The sequence below is a fragment of the Argentina anserina genome, chromosome 2 (assembly GCF_933775445.1).
Source record: "Argentina anserina chromosome 2, drPotAnse1.1, whole genome shotgun sequence".
Classification (NCBI taxonomy): domain Eukaryota; kingdom Viridiplantae; phylum Streptophyta; class Magnoliopsida; order Rosales; family Rosaceae; genus Argentina; species Argentina anserina.
In genome coordinates, this window is record NC_065873.1 from 9208850 (window position 1) to 9227148 (window position 18299).

General features: G+C 37.5%; 1 protein-coding gene and 1 pseudogene across 1 annotated transcript; one reads left to right on the forward strand and one right to left on the reverse strand.

The window, feature by feature from the left end:
- LOC126783931 (uncharacterized) overlaps positions 1-18299 on the reverse strand; it is a 147092-nt pseudogene that overhangs the window by 116107 nt on the left and 12686 nt on the right.
- On the forward strand, positions 12157-17252 carry LOC126784386 (uncharacterized). The gene is made up of 11 exons (XM_050509848.1): positions 12157-12267; positions 12355-12434; positions 12563-13479; positions 13637-13736; positions 13827-13912; positions 14539-14621; positions 14959-15086; positions 15167-15268; positions 15987-16280; positions 16357-16479; positions 16650-17252. The coding sequence occupies exons 1-11, from the start codon at positions 12264-12266 to the stop codon at positions 17028-17030; spliced, it is 2298 nt and encodes a 765-aa protein (XP_050365805.1). The 5' UTR covers positions 12157-12263; the 3' UTR covers positions 17031-17252.

The following is an 18299-nucleotide window of genomic DNA, read 5'->3' on the forward strand; positions in this document are numbered from 1 at the left end:
ATGGGGGAATGGACCAATGAAGGACTGATTTTGGTCCGAGATGGAACCGTACGCATCCTCTACGCTACCAGTGTCGATACACCAAGGCGTACGTTGATGTTGCTGGAGCTGCTGTCAGCGTTGGTGTGGATAGGATTTGTGTTGGTTCACTAAGTGTAGAACTAAACCCATGTCAAATGAGCAATGCAAGTCCAATGACGATGCATAGGCGCATAGTTAATCACATCATAATGAAAGCAATTGTGTACCAATAACACTTACATATATGAATCCATAGCTCATTGAGTCTCTTCATTATCTTTACTTAGACGGAATCGAGAATCAAGAATTAGCTTTCATATGAATACATATGGGTATGAGTTCTTGCAACCGATTGTACGACGTTCAAGAGAACGTCGCAATCTGATTACATAAGCTCTCCGTGGTCTAGAGGCATTTAAAGTCCCTGAGCACTTTCATATCTGTGTCAAGATCCCTTTACAGATATTCTATGACCACTATCATATGTTGTAAATCAGTTTTCATGGATACTACTGCTGATCAAGTAGCGGAAAACAATTATGTCCATTATGAGAAAATATGACTCATCATAGTCAATACTAGGATAATGAGACAATCTTTGCGCCATAAGTTCCACAAATATCACATGACTTCATCTTTCTCATTACACTTACGAACAATGACTAATATAACAAGTTTAGTTCAACCTGTATTGATTCTTTCCACTTTGGTCAAGTTGCTCATCATTGATACTTTACAACGGAATAAAAGCATAAGAGAATACATCATCAATCATGAGAGATCAATCCATTAAACACACCCGCGCGCTTTATATGATCAATTTGAGAGATTTCTATTCTTCTCTAACATCAACAAAAGGAGTCTGTACTGTCCCACAGAAACTTAGCTGATACACATGTTTAGAGAATATCTCTTGATGATGGGCGAAATACTTATGCCTATGCACCTTGCTTCTTTCTAGTTTTTTATTCCAGAGAATAGTGGTCTCCCCCTCATCTAGGTATGAGCCAAGACCGAAGCTATGACCCTTACTAATCCATCTTTGCGTTTGCCACCCTTGTTTTGCGATGCAATACCACGGGCACTGACAACACCACATCGTACAATGGTGCCTTCGCCGGCTTCCTTCCCACTATCAAGGATGGTGCCAACGGTGCTTAGACCAGGTCATATGAAATTCTCCCATATACTGAGAGTTCAAACCTTACCGGCACATCACAGCATTTATATGCGATCTCGTCACTTTCGCAATATCGGTAAAGTCATTGAGCATTGAATCTTTGACTTTTTGGAGGTGAATAATGTATTGCACTTTTGCTCACTTTGAGTAGTGTGGGATCTGAAATAGACATAGTGCCACACCACATCAATTCCTGGCGTTAAAACCGGAATGTGAGTATTCCATATCTCCCCCTAATGACGGGAAGTATGTCTCATCAAAGTGACCGTCTGCTAATATCACAGGATAGAGATCCACGGTGTAGATTGGAAATAGCAGACAAGTGTTGGTGTTTCATAAATTAGAACCAACCAAAATACTTAATCGTTTCATGTAAACCCATTGAGATTACTACAATAGAGGCACATAAACAACTTAACCAAATATGCGTTAGTGAAAAGAATGTGTAGTCGTATCCAGTAACCATTTGGTACGTACTAAACGTTTGGAAACTTGTGGTCTGAAATGAATAAGTGTCGCTGCATGCAACATCATTACATATCCCCATGCAAAAATTGGAAGGTTAGTACCCATAACCAAGTTCGAGCTCTGCTAGATCGTGTAGTGAATAAACATGAGGAAAAATATGTTCAAGACGATCCCAGTAGACATGCAAAATGAAATCATCAAAGGTCTTTAAGGTGAACTCTCAAACGGTATCCAATCGAATAGATTTGAGAGGATGGGAAAGGTGGTGAGCTCTTAGTATGATGATCATAGCTAAAAACTTTAGCAAATACAGTATTCAATATGGAAAGAAAAGCGACGTCTGACCAACGCGTCGATGCTCTTAACCTATACCATAAAAATACCGAAAAATATCCACATTCGGTTGAATAGGGTCCACTAATGTCACCTTAAATAGTTTGTAAGAATGGAATGTTCTCGGTTGGGGCCTTAGCAAATGAAGGACTTCCTTGAAATTTAGGAAGAGAACAAGTTTTGCAAAATGAGCGATGGACATCAGAGATTGCCATGGTGGCATTCGAAAACACGGGAGGCAGCAAAAGCTCCTGTGAAGGAGGGGATGCTACCACCGAAGGCCTAAATGCCATGGACCTACCGAGAGAGACAGGCCCGGCCTCACCGTGTGGAGCACGGGTGAGGTGGTCCTCCAATGGCTTCGTGAACATGAAAAATAGATGATCATGTGAATTTCAAAGAACTCGATTCATCATATCTCGTTCAAAATGACCAAAAATGATCAAGTCAAAACCGAGAAGACAGCCAAACAAAACGCATAATTCAAAGAATCTTGAGTTACATAAAGCTACTGCTGCAAGCAAGTAAAACTATGTCTGCAGGCTAACAAAGCTACTGTCTAAGCTTGAAAAAGCTACTGTCAATGAAAACGGACAGATTTATTCCTCTGCATCCTTAACACAAATATCAAGATGAAAATTTATCATTGGCATGTATGGCCTTTTAAAACTTAGCAAGATACGAAGATATAAAACACAATCTCCGCACGAGATCCGTAAAACAACTACCTATCCCATAGAACAGTGTGGGTGGTTACACAATCTGTAAGACACTCGACTTCGCCATGGGACATCATCAAAATAAATTAAGAGAGTCGACTACATGGGGTACAATTCCAAACAATACCCTGTAGGACATTGTCAGAAAGAGGATTGAAACAAAGTGCAATCCCATCGAGTATATCACATGGCAATAGAACTACATTCTTCAACTTAAGAGTTGCAAAAATATGGTATTGGAGCAGTTGAATACCAAACAATTAGGGTGGTAAAAACCATCCAATTGGTGCGGGTGGTCACCAATAATAATAAAATCGTTTGAGCTATGAAACGACTTGGAAAAAACCAGAAAATTAACAGGAAAACCATGTCAACATAACTCAAAACCGGGTGAAATTTAGACTGGGAAAACATGGCCGAAAAATGAAGAGAAACGACGAAAAAATCACCGGAAACCGGCGGTGCCGATTGCCGAAAAACTAGTCGGTGGCGGCCGGAGTTGCAGGTCCGACAGGGGATGCCGGTAGTAACCGGATGGCGGCACCGGAAACGCCGTCAAGTGGCCAGAAGGCGGCCAAAACATTTTGGAAACGCAAAACAGTAACCAGGAAAAACGATGTCAATTTTGACGTTCCGAGGTCCGGTTTCTAAATTTTAAGGTCCAAATTCACAATGTAGTACTATTGGGGTCCCATGTAACCTAAAGCGGCCAATTTAAAAACTACGTGAGTTGCAAACGTTGACCATTCATGCTAAGTCAATGCAAATGAAATTCTCACGAGATCATCTTGTAAACAAGGACTACGAGAAATTTTATTAAATATGCCAATATTTAATACAACACAAACAACCTTCCAATTCAAATAGACGACTGAAGCTAAAGTCAAGCAAGAAACATGGCAATGCCAACGTCATACTTGAAAAATAGAAAGCAGAAAATATAGTCAAAATAGATTGACTAATCAAAAGTTTGTAGCAACAAAAATCTTGCATATCGGATTGGGCGGAGCCTTAGCCTAAGGCTCAAAAATTTGCTTACTTGAGAATGGAAGAATGTTACATTTCCATCTCCAAAATACCCTCAAGAAATAGATACAGGTGCCAAAAATGGCATGTGTTTCTTGGATGTGGAACATGCAGCAATGTCAACTCTGATAATACAACGTCACATACAGTTATTGAATTTGTTATTTTTGGGATCTGTTGTCAGCAAATAGTGCTGCTTCAGAGTAATGAATTTCAACTCAAATAAATGAGTACGTAGACCTTGAGATTATCGTTTATAGAAATGAGTTTAAGAAAATTCAAACATTCAAATAACATTCGCGATGGCGATGCATCCAGAAGAAACGAAGGTTGTATAGGATTCGAATACTCGAAACTATTCAAGTATGTAACCAGAAATAGAAGGGTTATGATGTCTATGGTCACAAAATAATCGATGAATATCGGCGATTCTCATTATCGCACCCAAAACAGCGGTGTACTCAGACAACCACACGAAATCGTTTTCTTCCCTTTAAATAATAACATGACTCTCCCAGGACCGTCACACGAAAAACGTCGACCAAGAGGGGAATCATTTCCCTCTTTGGTCTCATCGGCGTTATAAGAAAGGCCGGAAAAGAGACATGAAGAAGGCTAATAGCGCCTGATAATTTATATATATATATATGTGTGTGTGTTTAAAAGCAGCAACTTTAAGAAAAACAACTTTGATTCAATTGCTCTGAAATCAATCGTCATGCAGAATTCTTCTTGATGAATTCATTTTTGATTGTCGTATGGATGACATAAAAATCTATTGAGGATACGCTCGAAACAATGTGCAGATTGCAAAAACAACGTCCACCTCCAATGTATGTGTCATCACTATGATACGTTAGGTGATCATTTTTCCTATACGAGCATGTGAAACTTAGTTAGTAACTATTCGTGCAAATAAAAGATGAAATAATCAAATAAGAAAATAAAAGGAGAAAAGAAATAGATTTTAAAGCCCAAAGGTCAATTGGGCTCGGCAAGTCGTAGGCCCAAAAGGGGTTGTTGGGCTTAGTCGATTATGGGAACCGGGACATGGGTCAGATCGTGCAAATCTGGGTCATCAGTCCGCATCGGAGAGGAAAGTAGCTAGGGTGCCCATAACAAATTACAAGGTGCCCATAGCAATTTGCGATTTGGAAGCAAATTGTTTCTTGTCCGACTACTATCTGTTAGTAACTAGTCCAATTTATGGCGATGCTCAAGAAAAGTAGATTGCCGGAATAAGAAATTTCAGGGTTAGGATTATATTTTTCTGGTAGTGGCCTCGTCGCTCAAACACTTTAGAACAAAGTGCATGATAACGTGTTTGAGGAGGAACGAAACGAGAATAATAACGGCATAATAGAACAAAACGTAACACTTTATTGATTGATAATGAGGCATATATATAGGCATTACATAACCTGAATCCCGTAGGATTCAGAGTCCTAATCTATTACAGAGATGCAAATCTATCTCTAACAGAAAACCTAATAAGGCTAAGACACACATAAAGGTATAATAGTAATTCTCCCGGAACAATCACTTGATTATAACCATGGATGTTAACCTTCTAAAAATTAATAGATATTGGTGATATCATCAGCTAAAGCTTTGTAATTTCATGATCAGCTAAACCAGTACATGATTACTAGTTTCAAAACCAACACTCGGATTAGTCCTGCATATCATTGCAAGTTACTATGGGCACGTTTGTTACCCCGGATTAGCTGGGATTGGACTCTATAGTCCAAGAAGTTAGTTTGTTCCCAAACAAGGGATTAGCTTTAATGGGATTAGCTAATCCGCGCGTTGGAGATTTTCGGGACTGTGGAGAGGTGCCAAATTCTGGCAGACTGCACAATCCCTCACCTCCTCTCGCTCTCTCTCTCTCTCTCTCTCTCTCTCTCTCTCTATTTATCTGGAGCTGACTCTTCCGATTAGACGGCGATGCCACAAAGAAGAAGACTCCTCAAGATCTTAGGTCCCATCTCAAAAAAAGCAAGGAGGAGGAAGAAGAGCTCGGCGTGATCTGACGACGGTCGCCACTTTCGACTTCCCATCCCGAGACCTTCCTCCTATAACCTGGGGGGAACTCGCCGATGAGCACCAAGACCTTGCGCCGTGGTTAGATATGCATTTTTGTTGGCTCCTCTCATCAATGCCTGGATCACTCGGTCTGCTCACCAGGCTCTCTCTCTCTCTTTCTCTCTCTCTCTCTCTCTCTCTCTCTCGTCTTATGTATCATCTGTTTTTGGACCATCATCCCTAGATTGATTCATCTCTAGATTGAGTCATTTATGTGAATAGTTCATTGATTAATATTATAGTGGACCAATTTGTTTCTCTATGACCCTGGTATGTATAATCAGAATCCATGTGGTTCATATTGCACTTTTGGAAATGCACTGCACTTTGTTTACATGACTTCGATGTATAATGATTCATTTCAAGTCTTTTCTTTTGTTGATCTCTCTTTGCTCATATTAAGGGATATTTATTTTGAAATTCTTTGTGTGTTTCGGTTCCCTCACTCCCCCTTGCCACAACTTTTCTGGGACTTGATAAAAGTCATGAAAACTGAGCTTGAAGTTCAATTTATTCAATTGTAACAATTATACACCTCGTAGGGTTTAAAGGTTCAAACTTTGGACTAATAACAATACACCTGTATGTGGGTTTGACATATATTGATACCCAGAAGATCAAAATCCCAGGTATTGTTTTGTTCAGGGAAGACATGTGTTGTAGTGAAGTGTGGTAGTGTTCGTTTTACTTATGTTTTCGATTATGGTAATGCACACAAGGTGTTTGTAGAAATGCCCAAGAGAAAAGTGAGAGATAGAAGAGTGTCTACACTTTCGTTTTGCACTACATTCACTCATTTGGGAGTTTATTTAATCTGTTTTTCTGATGGTGTAAGCTTGTTCTGTGTAGTCTCTTGTATTCTGCTCTGCTGCCTTGTCTTTATGGGGAGTATGAGCGTGGCGCTTTATCGGTGGCCTACGTTAGAGTGTAGAGTTTTACTTCAGGTTCTACGGCAACTTAGGGAGGAGATTGCCTCTATGCGTGGTAGTATGATGCAGGTATTTGTTACTGAATCCTTTAATGTCAAGTGCATAATGAAAAATGTCAGAATTTGGATAGGAAAATGAAACTACTGCCTTTTGAGGCATCCAAAACCTCTTGGTCACTTTTGAAACTAATCATTAAAATTCAAAGGTTCATGTAATTGTGATGGGAATTTAACACTTAAGTTCATGTAATTTGATAGGAGCACAAAGTGTGACGTTCTTAATATGTTTATGCCCTATTCTTACTCTTTGTTACCTCTTATTTAGTATATTTTAGTTTCTTTTGTATGAATAAGTGTCTAGGTAGAGCTTATATCAATTATGAATGAATTGATGATGAAATCGTGCTAAGTGTTAATAATCCTTGTTGAGATATGATTCCTTGTTCGAGTAGGATTCATCCTTTCGTATTTCTTTGTTTCTAACGTACTTATTCTTATTAGGAAATACAAATCCATGTTGGAGAAGGAAAGCAATCCTAGTTCCACAAGGAAAGAGAAGAAGATACACTTAAAAGCCCAATCAATGCAAGAATGAAAATGCTGTCAAGATTCGTAGTCCAACTTCGACGGGCTCCCCTGGATAGCTCCGATCGAGTTAGAAGACGTACCTTATATGAATAGAAAGCTATGTGAGTCTAGTTTCTGTAGGATTTAGAATCAAATCAATATCTTATTCCTACAGGTAGATATGACCAAATCATTGATCGGAGGTCCAGTGAACTCGGCGGAATTATCTCAGCCATTGATTTCCTTTTGATCCAAGGGCTATGAGGGAAACTTGGGACTTTGTTCCTCCTGCATCTAGAGCACAAATATGTATCAGAATCTCCATAAATCCCTGCACCAAAGGATGTCAAAGAAGGCATGCAGAAAATTAAATGAGAAGAGGCAAGAAAGTCAAAGAAAGCATACAACAAATTTAATGAGGAAAGGTAAGAAAAATCAAACATGGCTGCAACAATTAAGACTTTTGCTGCCTCCCTAATTCAAAGGAAGAAATTTTTGCAAAATAAATCGGCATTAAAGGAGGAAGAAGATATGCAATTAATGCAAAAGATATGCAATCCTTATAGAAATCAGAATTCTGGCACTGCAGATCATCCAACTTTGACGAGCTTCCCCGGACAGCTCAGAATGACTAAGAAGGTGCATGATATATGGATGAAAAGCCACGGAAGTCTAGTTGAAATTGTCAGTTGGAATCATCTCAATATCTATTTTCTAGAGAAAGTTATGGCCACAAAAAGGGACAAAGGTCAGATCTGCCGAATCTAGGAAACCTCAACCAATTTGGTTTCAACTTTGTGGACTTTGTGGCCATCCTCCCTTGGGTTTCTTCCTCTATATATAGCACCTCATTTCCACATAAAATGATCATCAACCTTGCACACAAGCACAAGCCATAGCTCTGCCGAATCAATCCCTCACCCTTCCAAGAAATCCTAAACCCGATTCCACCATTCTTCACCTTCATCTATAGCCTTCAAGCACGATTGAGAAGAGGTTCCATTCCCCTAGAAGTCTTGGCTACACCTTGTAGAATCGATTGATTGATAAAGTGTAACCATGATGCTCTCTTTGTTTCAATTCGGTTTTTGGTTTTCTTGTTCTTGGATGAGTATGCGATTTGTGTAGTGTAATCTTGTTTCAATTTTGTCTATGAAATAGCTACTTGATTCAATTTATATAAAGATTCGAATTTATGTTTTGGTTTTATGGATTTTCTGTTTTTGGTTTCTGCCGTGTACTATGTATGAACAATTTCGATTCCTAAGTGTTATGTATGCGATTGTAGCATGATATTTAGGTTGTTGGATTAAAGACTTATGCTATGAACATGTTTATTCTTTTCTATATGATTTTCGAAATTGCATGATTGGGGGTTAAGTAGGTGACATACTTGATGAATTCGATATGCATGGCTTTAGGATTGTATGGTAAGATGAACATGTTAGATTTCAATGAAGCCGAGTGGCAAGAATTGAATGTGTTAAGTGTCTATGCATATAGGTTACTGATTTGAAACTTAAATTGTATGATCCAACCTTAGTTGTTCATGAGCTAATCTCGGCATGACTCTAAAAGGGAGACATAGGACTTGTTTCGATTTCTCTATGTGAATTGTTTTGGTGATTGTTTATGTGTTGGTTGGTTGATCACATGTATATATTAGTTTAGGTTTTATTTTCTGTTTTTATATCTCAATCCGAACCTATATCAAACCTTTTAAACTCTTATGAATTCGTTGTTAAATATTTGTGATTCTTTACCCTAGTTGGATCCCCGGTTTGTGAACGATACCCTCTTGCTTTATACTACTAACGATGCTTACAGGGTTAATATTGATCTCGAGTAATCGAACCGATCATAATTGTTTCAAACAAAATTGAGTAGGAACTTGCATTATACCAGTGTACAATGACTAATAATCTTCAAATTGAATGTGGCATGGCCTGTTTGACAAGTTTGTGTGTGGAAAAGTAACAATTTGTTGTTGTCTAGATAGGTGTCTCTTGACCAGGCACAAATGCTTGCAATGCTTGTGCAGATTCATGGGGTAGAAAAGTGTATTGAAGTTGGTGTATATACAGTATGCTTTTCTCGTCTTTCAAATCTTCAGTGTTGCTCACTTCACTTCTTTCTCATAATACTTTTTTTGGCCCTTTAAGTTTGGGGGCATGAGGGTTATACATATGTATATGTAAACTATTACATTATTTTGATTTTGGTGGCTTACATATGTATGAACTTGTGGCTTACTTATAATCATCAAGAACATTTTAATTGACCGATTGTTGGCTTGCTTACTTGTAGATAAGGTGAAGAATGTGAGAAGGCTGTTCCATTATAAGCCAATTGTTATAGGAAATATGCAAATCAAGAAGTAAGATTGCTTATATGAACATGTGTTATTAATGACATTATGTTATTATTGAATAAGACTTGTTATAATTCGAAAAATAATTCAGTAACAAAACTTATTTAGCTTGGTGGTTCGTCAAACGTGAGACTAGACTATTATGCTAATTATGTTTGGTAGTCCGAGACTGCATGTTAGTTGAATCACTTAAGTATGATTATGTGTATTTATGTGTGAAACTACAGACTCCCAAGTATAGGAGGTTAAGTTTTAGTAAGAGAAAGTGTAGAGTATCGTACCCAAGGGATTGAGGAAAACTCAACTCAAACTAGATTTCAACAAGAAAAACTAGAAAAACATGCATTTTAACTTTTTACAAGTTCACAACCTTAGCCCTTTGGAAGCTAAGAGTCATGAAGATGGTATTAACAAGTGGTAGTAAATCGACTTGGTTGATTTTAGAATTAACCTAAGCAAACTAATTCTTGCACAAAAACAACAAAGAAAGGTAAATATAGAGATAGAATCAAAAGAGGAGTAGAGATGTAGACATTGCACCTAGCCTTACTCATGCACAAATGTACCTCAAGAGTAATGCATAAACATGTTTGACAAACTTCCCCTTAGTGCTTTGGTGAAGCTACCAAGAAACCAACTAATCATGCAATTTAACAAAGTCTTTTGGAGCCAAATTAAATCACAAAACCTTAGTCTCAATTATATTACCTTATAATACACGTGGGCTATGTACCACAAGCATAACACCCCCTTAGAGTAATTACACTCATGGCAAGAAATTCAAGCAACTTAATATTTCCCGTAAGAAACACTAAGCCACCACCTAAAGGCTACCCATGCTCATGGATTCAAGAAGTTGTCAAGTTCAAGTTCCGATTCATTAATTACCTAAACATGTTTCTAGGTGACAAAACTAGCAACACATTTAGTAAGCATTTAAGTGTAGAAGCCCATAGATTCAACATGTATCAACATCAATTAAAAGTAAAATGAATTCATTAGCACATGAGTTTGGCTAGGGCTAGCCTAGCCTCAAATCCAACTACTCACAACCCATTAAATACAACAAACCCTTGAAAATAAAATACATCAAAGGAGAAGTAGAGTAAACAGAGAAGAGATTACCAAGGGTTTGGTACAAATGATATCAAACCGTACCTCTAAAGGTTCACTACCCACAAAGATGTAGTAAGAAAGAAAATGCTTCTAAGTATGTTATTAATGGGTTCTAACAAAAGAAGAACTCCATGAACACCATACTTTATCCACACAATCTAGGAACAAAGAACAAGGGTTGAGAATAAGTATGAGTAGAGGATGAAGAGAGTGAAATGAGTATGATTTTGGTAAAACCCCCCACACTATCACAACTCTTTACTCCAACCCAAATCTATGAAACAAGTTTGTGATTGATCAAGGGTGTAAATGATCTTTAGTTTTTGGTAAAAACTCAAGACACTTTACACTTTTCTTTGCACAACTTGATATCTATGACTTAGGCCTAAGAAAACTATGTTAAAAATATGGAAAATATGAAGTTTTGATGGAGTTTTAGTGTGGTGAAGGAGAATGCACGAATTTGGGAAGAATGAGGGTATTTAAAGGCCTTAAGGTCACAAATAAATGATGGAGATGTAAGAGGATGGATGGCTAGATATGGTGGACAAATGTGGAAGCACAAATTGTGGATCTTGTTCTTGAAATGGTCCCATTCATTTGTCTTCTTCTATTATAAATTTAAATCCTCAATTCATAGAGCACAAATTGTGGATCTTGTTCTTGAAATTGTCTTCTTCATTTGTCTTCTTCTATTTTGAATTTAAATTATAAATTAAAATTTACAATTCATAATTCACCAATATGCTTTATTGACCTATTGACTTTAACCACCACCATTTCCGGCAACCACCTTCTCATCGCCGGAGTTTAAACGGCATTTTCTGGCGTTGAATTTTGTTTTCTTGTAAAATCTCCACATTTGCTCTTTTTGGCTTGAAACTTTCACCCGAATCCATAATATGCGCTAAATCCACTCTTCTTGACGTATTACCGATCATTTGCACATTTTACTAGCATGAGTAGGAAACGTAATAAGAAATAAATAAATATACAAAAATATAAAGCAAAAGAATAAGAATAAGGCAAACATTACTAGATTAATATTAACCTAACACTGCACCAAACATGGGTTAAGAATTCCTGTACCCTAATCCAAGCCAGTATAATCCGAGACTAAGCAAAGACTTAGTCCGCAATTAGACAGTCCGAGGAAACAAACGTGCCCTATCAGTATTCCAGAAGCTCAAATAGTTACAAAGATACATATAGAGAAGCAAAAGAACTGGTCTTTTCACCGTAGGATTTATTCACTTAAAATCGGACGGCTGATATTGAGTCATCCCTTTTTGTCCTTTAAAACCATCCCGCAGCCAACCCCTAAACCCATCCCCAACATTGTTTGCTTTCTCCATTGAAACTGCAACTGAACCTCTTCAATTCAGTTCAAGACTGACTCTTTGATAGTATTCAAACTCTGTTTCTCGCTCATTGCTCCAACAAGGTTGAATGGGTAAGTTGGGTCCTTTCATGTTTTTTGAGCTTTTTTTACTAGTTACCCCCATTTCGTTGTTTGAGAATCAAACTTGTCTTTATGCAGAGAAATCAAGACAAGAGAAACGAAAAGAAGCTCGCTTGGCCAAGAATGCCAGAAAAAACGAATTTTGGCTTCAACGTCAGGTCTGATGTCTTTCTCTCTTTCTCTCTTTTTTTGACTCTGATCTATATGAACTGGCTTATTAGTAATACTGGGTTATACTTAGATGTTGTCTTAGAGTTTTTTGTATTTTGATAATTTATGTATGCAGAAACCTCAAAAGCACATTAGCTCTAAATCTACTGAGAAACCACTTAATAAGAAGGATGAAACAGCTATCCAATCAGATGTTAATTTTGAGACAAGTAGGAGTAGGAAGAAAACTAATACAAGACAGCAAAATGAAGTTGAAGATAGTAAATCCGAGGTTAATACGAAAGCATCAAAGGCAGCAGGAGGAGAAAAGAAGGTGTCAAAGAGAGCCTTGAAAACAAAGTTTGAGAAGTTTTTTGAACTAGATAATAATGGGGCCGAGGATGATCTGGAACTGGAAAGGAAACTCGCAAAGAAGCTCAAAGTCAAGGGCGGAAAATTGAAGGGTGAGGATCTTGGTCTTAACATGTTGTTTGAAGATATTTCGTGTTTTGATGATTCATTGGGACCCCGACGAGTGGCATATCCAGCGGTATTGCCTTCTAAAGAATCTGAAAAAGCTCTAAGAAAGAAACGGAAGAAGGAAAAGTTATTTCCTGATGACTCAATGGCTGAAGATCCTGAGGTTGAATCTGAAGATTTTCCTTCTAGGTCATCTTTGAGCAAAAGACAGAAGAAGCAAAAGTCCTTGAATGAAACAAATGAGGGTAACGAGGAAGGTGATGTGCCAATTGAGGTAACTAAGCCAAAGGAGTCATGTGAGACGAATATTGTGTTGGAAAAAGTTCCTGCCAAGACACCTAAAAAATATGTAGCTCCTCACTTAAGATCACGTGCAGGGAATGAGCTTGAAGAGTACGGTCAGATACGTCGACAATTGCGTGGTCTTCTAAATCGGCTCTCGGAATCTAATGTGGAACCTATAACAGGGGATGTGTCTGTCCTCATGCGTTCCATTCCTCGTGGTATAGCCTCTGATATATTTGGTGAGGAGGTATTAGCCTCGTGTGCTCATGGCCCTCGTGGAAATGAACAGTTAAGTAATTCTTGATGGTGATACATCAACTTACTAATGTTTGATACTGGTACTCTAAAGTTTAGAGATCATAATTGCATAGACTCAGGATTCTTTCTTTTATGTTCTATTGGTTTAAACAGTATGATTAACTTTTTCTGTATTTCTGTTTTAAAGGCATGCTGCTGTTTTTGCTGCTTTTGTGGCTGGCACGGCCTGTTCAGTAGGAATCGACTTCAGTGCAAAGCTTCTGGCTTTACTTGCCAAAACTTTTGAGGTCTGCTTATACTGTATTAACTTTAGGTTATATTGTATCAGAAAGTTTTTACATCAAGTAATACATCTTTTTCATTCCTCTTGTTCTTAGGATGAGTACCACAAAGAGGACAATATTTCCTTGAGAAATCTTACTCTTCTACTCTCTCAACTATGCACGTTTGGAGTTTGTTCAAGGTAGGTTACTTAATTTCTTCTGGGATGTGAAGTTTAATAAATTCAAAAGCATTTGTGCAATTTTTTTGTAGCTTTTTTAAAAAGTGCGTCTCTGTTTGAGATGAAATATTTGAAATCATCCTTTCTACTTGATGGAACTTGCTAAAAAGCGTACTAGTATGTTTCATAAGGAGATGTGGATCTTAATGTGATGTATAGTTCTAAAGCCTTGTTGTTAGAATTGGATCTGTAATCATCATGATACAACCACAAAAATGGTCCTCAGTTCTGTGAAATAATGACATACGTATTTATAACACCGTACATGTCACACTTTCAGATTTTTTTTTAATACTATACATTGTATTGGGAAACTCATCCATGGACTATGGCCATTGTGCACAGTTTTTAATAAACACAAAATTAAAGAGTTCAAATGGACGTAGTTGAGATTGAGGGTGTGGCAATAACAATGTTTGCAGTAATTTATTAATAAACTTCTGTACTTCATCAAGCAACATTATTAAAGATTCTTTTGATACCGAGTAATTTCTTTTATTTGATGGGCATATGCTACAACAGCTAGTATGTAAGATGAATTAAACCCCTTTATAATTGATACATATTTTGTCTTTATTGTTTTTCAGTGATTTGATATACGACTTTCTGATTGTTTTGAGCAAGCGGTTAACAGAGATTGATGTCTCCACCATCTTGACAGTTTTGCAATGTAAGCATTTCTGAAGTTCGCAATCATGTTAGTGATATACTAAGTTCTGCACAAAAGATAAATAATATTGTATTATTCAAAAGGTGCAGATGTAGCACCTCTATTCCTTCCTCTCCAACTAGGAACCTTCTCAATTAATTGAACCCATATATTAAACACATTGCATGCTAAGCCTGCTTTCATATATTGATACATATTCCTACTTATGATCATATTTTGTTGTATACGTCTTGTTTATGTTTGAAATCCACAGAATTGTTACTCTTAAACCGACATGAAAATTTTGAGACATATGGGGTTGCCAATCACTTATAACAAGAATTGTCCATCTGAATAGGTTGTGGAATGAAAATTAGGGCTGCTGATCCTCTTGCTATGAAAAATTTTATTGCGAGTGTTCAGAATAGAGTGAATGAGGTAAAACTCGCATGTGAAGATGACCAGGAGAAAATCAATGGAAGAAGGGTAAAGTTACTTCTCTACTGTTTAAATTGTTCCAGAATTTTGAGGGTCAAAAGCTGAGAAATCTAATCTGATACCTGTAGATGGAGTTCATGCTTGAAACCATATGTGACATCAAGAACAACAAGAAAAGGCCTAAAGAAGATACTGCACCTCATACAAGGATAAAGAAATGGCTGCAAAAGGTGTGATACATACATTTTATTCTTTCTTGCTTCCTTATTTTCTGTTGGCAGTGGGAGGAAGTTTTGGTGCTTCCTTGTATACTGCATGTTGTACAAGGGCTGAAGAGGCTTCTATCCGATTTAATTGTTGACGATTATACTTATTCACCCTTGCTGATAAAAGCAACGTATGTGCAAGTTAGAAAACAAAGTGTCTGCCTGACATAGCTATAGCAGCAAAGCTGGTTCAGCAACCTTTGTGTCTTTATGGTTATAAGACATTATTATAATACTACATAATACCATGAAATTTTCTGCTATCTGGGAGAAAAGGGTATAGGTGAAAGTGAAACCTAATTAAGCTTGCCAGACTATTATCCATGTGAAAAACATTGAAATGATGATATAGTTCAGCATAAGCTGTTTTATTCAATTTCAGCAACATCCGAAAATTGTTTTCCTAGCTCCATCCCTGTGAAGTGAAAGAACACTTTCAAGTGCAGCCACTGAAGAAACATACAAAAAGCCTTTTTCTTCAAAAGCAGTAAAACAAACAGCCCCTTAACTAGTCTGGAGGCATAATATAGTGCTTAGTTCATACGGATTCGATTGTCTAACCGCTGGTGATTTTTCATTTACATATCATTTGTCCATTTGTATAAACAGATATCAAACATTTAATTTTAGACTGTTTGTCAGGCTTTCATTGTTTTTATGTTTATTGATGATTTATTTTCAGCTACGGGCTGAAGACATATTAATAAGTGGACTCAATTGGAGCAAACTTCTTGATCCTAACAAGAAGGGCCAGTGGTGGTTATCTGGGGATACTGCTTCAACCACGGACAATGTCGAAGAGGTTGCCAACACAATAGACAAAGAGGTTCTTGAAGCACAGAAACTTTTGCAGCTGGCTGCTGCACAGAGAATGAACACAGATGCTAGAAGGGCAATCTTTTGTATAATTATGAGTGGGGAGGATTATATCGATGCATTTGAGAAGCTTCGGAGATTGGATTTACATGGAAAGCAGGTAGGTACCACCTTTTTTATTTATGATTTGGTGGTCTCTTCTCTTGCAAACTTATCTGTCTATGTTCTATGTACAGGACAGAGAGATTATGCGAGTTCTTGTGGAGTGCTGTTTACAGGAGAAAGTCTTTAACAAGTATTACACAATTCTGGCTTCCAAATTGTGTGAGCATGACAAGAATCACAAGTTCACATTACAGGTATTCCTTTCTCTCCCACTGGCCTTTGTTTTTTACCTTTTGAGAGGGAGATTATTGGCAATGAGTTGTATAATAGAATCGGGAAGACAGAATGTACAACATATTCTCTGATTTACATTTAACGGGCATCTTTATTCTGAACCCTATCTGTGAATCTTTTTATCCAACAGTTTTGCCTTTGGGATCACTTCAAACAGCTAGACACAATGCAGCTTAGTAGGTCACTGCACCTTGCCAAATTCGTCGCAGAGATGGTTGCCAAGTTCACCCTCTCACTTGCTGTACTGAAGACGGTAGATCTTGCTGACATCAAGCAACTAACTGCAAAAAGGACGATGCATTTCCGGATGTTATTTGAGGCCATCTTTGAGTATCCCGATAGCGTGATATGGAACATATTCACACGCGTGGCTGTCACCCCGGAGCTTGAAAGTCTTAGAGATGGGATAGAATTTTTCATCAAGTATATTGTGGAAACCAATAAATCCCTAGGTCAAAAGTTTAAGCTTGCAAGGAAAGCCCTAAACAATACTGAAGGGGTCCTCCGGTGAGGCCATTTTTGACACAAATTTTCCCATCAACTATGGTAGTTCATAGTACTTGCCTACATTCAGTGTTCTAAATATCGGGATATATCGGCGATATATCGGTGATATTTAGAAACCGATAGGATAAATGCCATATCGGCTTAATATATCGGTCAACTCAAAATATCGGGTCAACATGTGATATATCGGTGAATTTTTTTTCGGTGGACTTTTTTTTCGTGGACTTTTTTTTTGTGGACTTTTTTTTTCGTAGATTTTTTTTCGATGATTTTTTTCGATAATTTTTTTTCGTTGACTTTTTTTTTTGGTGATTTTTTTTCTTGTTACTTTTTTTTCGGTGATTTTTTTTAAGGAGACGATGTCGTTTTGAGGAATTTCAACGCAAATAGACAGAAGGTGATTTATGAAGATGATTTTATCTCAGAAAATGAGGATGAAGATAATGGAGAAGATGATTTTGACTTTGATTCTGATGATGAGAGAGTTTATAATATATGAATGCATAATCAATATCTCAATCTATCTTTTGTGCACTTATTTTTGTTCAATTAGTACTTAGTAGTTAATATTATTTGGTATATTTTGAATATTTTGAAGTATATGTTTATAAATATATTAAATTTAAATTAAAAATTAACAAAAACGATAAATCCGATATAATCCGATATATCTCGATATATCCCCGTTATATCCTTATTTTCCAAAACCGATACGATGCCGATAACCGATATTTAGACCATTGCCTACATTACATGCACATGAGGGGTTGAGTCAGACTACTTTTCCTTATTCCAGTCAAACAGGTTTATGTATGAATGAGCACATCCGAGGACAAGGAATATCAGTGTCTTGCACTTATTCTATTGCTTGTGTCAACAGTCAACTTGCTTTAGCTCTTTACCAGAGCAAACTAATTAGTTTTAATCTACCCGCAAAATTTTTTTTTCTTGAGAAAGGGTGTTTTAATCAAAGGAGTTCCTCCTATATGATTATCTTTATCTTACTACTATAAAATGGCCACCTAAAAACTGTCAAAGCCGTTCTTTTAAAATCTCAGAGCCAACCTCTCGGCTAAACAACTAAATGATATTTAGTTACTCATAATTAAGATTACAATCACTTGCTTGAAATGACACTGCACACCAGTGACACCACTCCACAAAGACTGGCCGGCACAAAGAGGAGCACCGGGAGGAGGGGAGCGCGGCTGTGCTGGTCGGCGCCGTTGTTGCGCGTCGCCGGTGGCCGGAATTGTCGAATCCGCACTATACG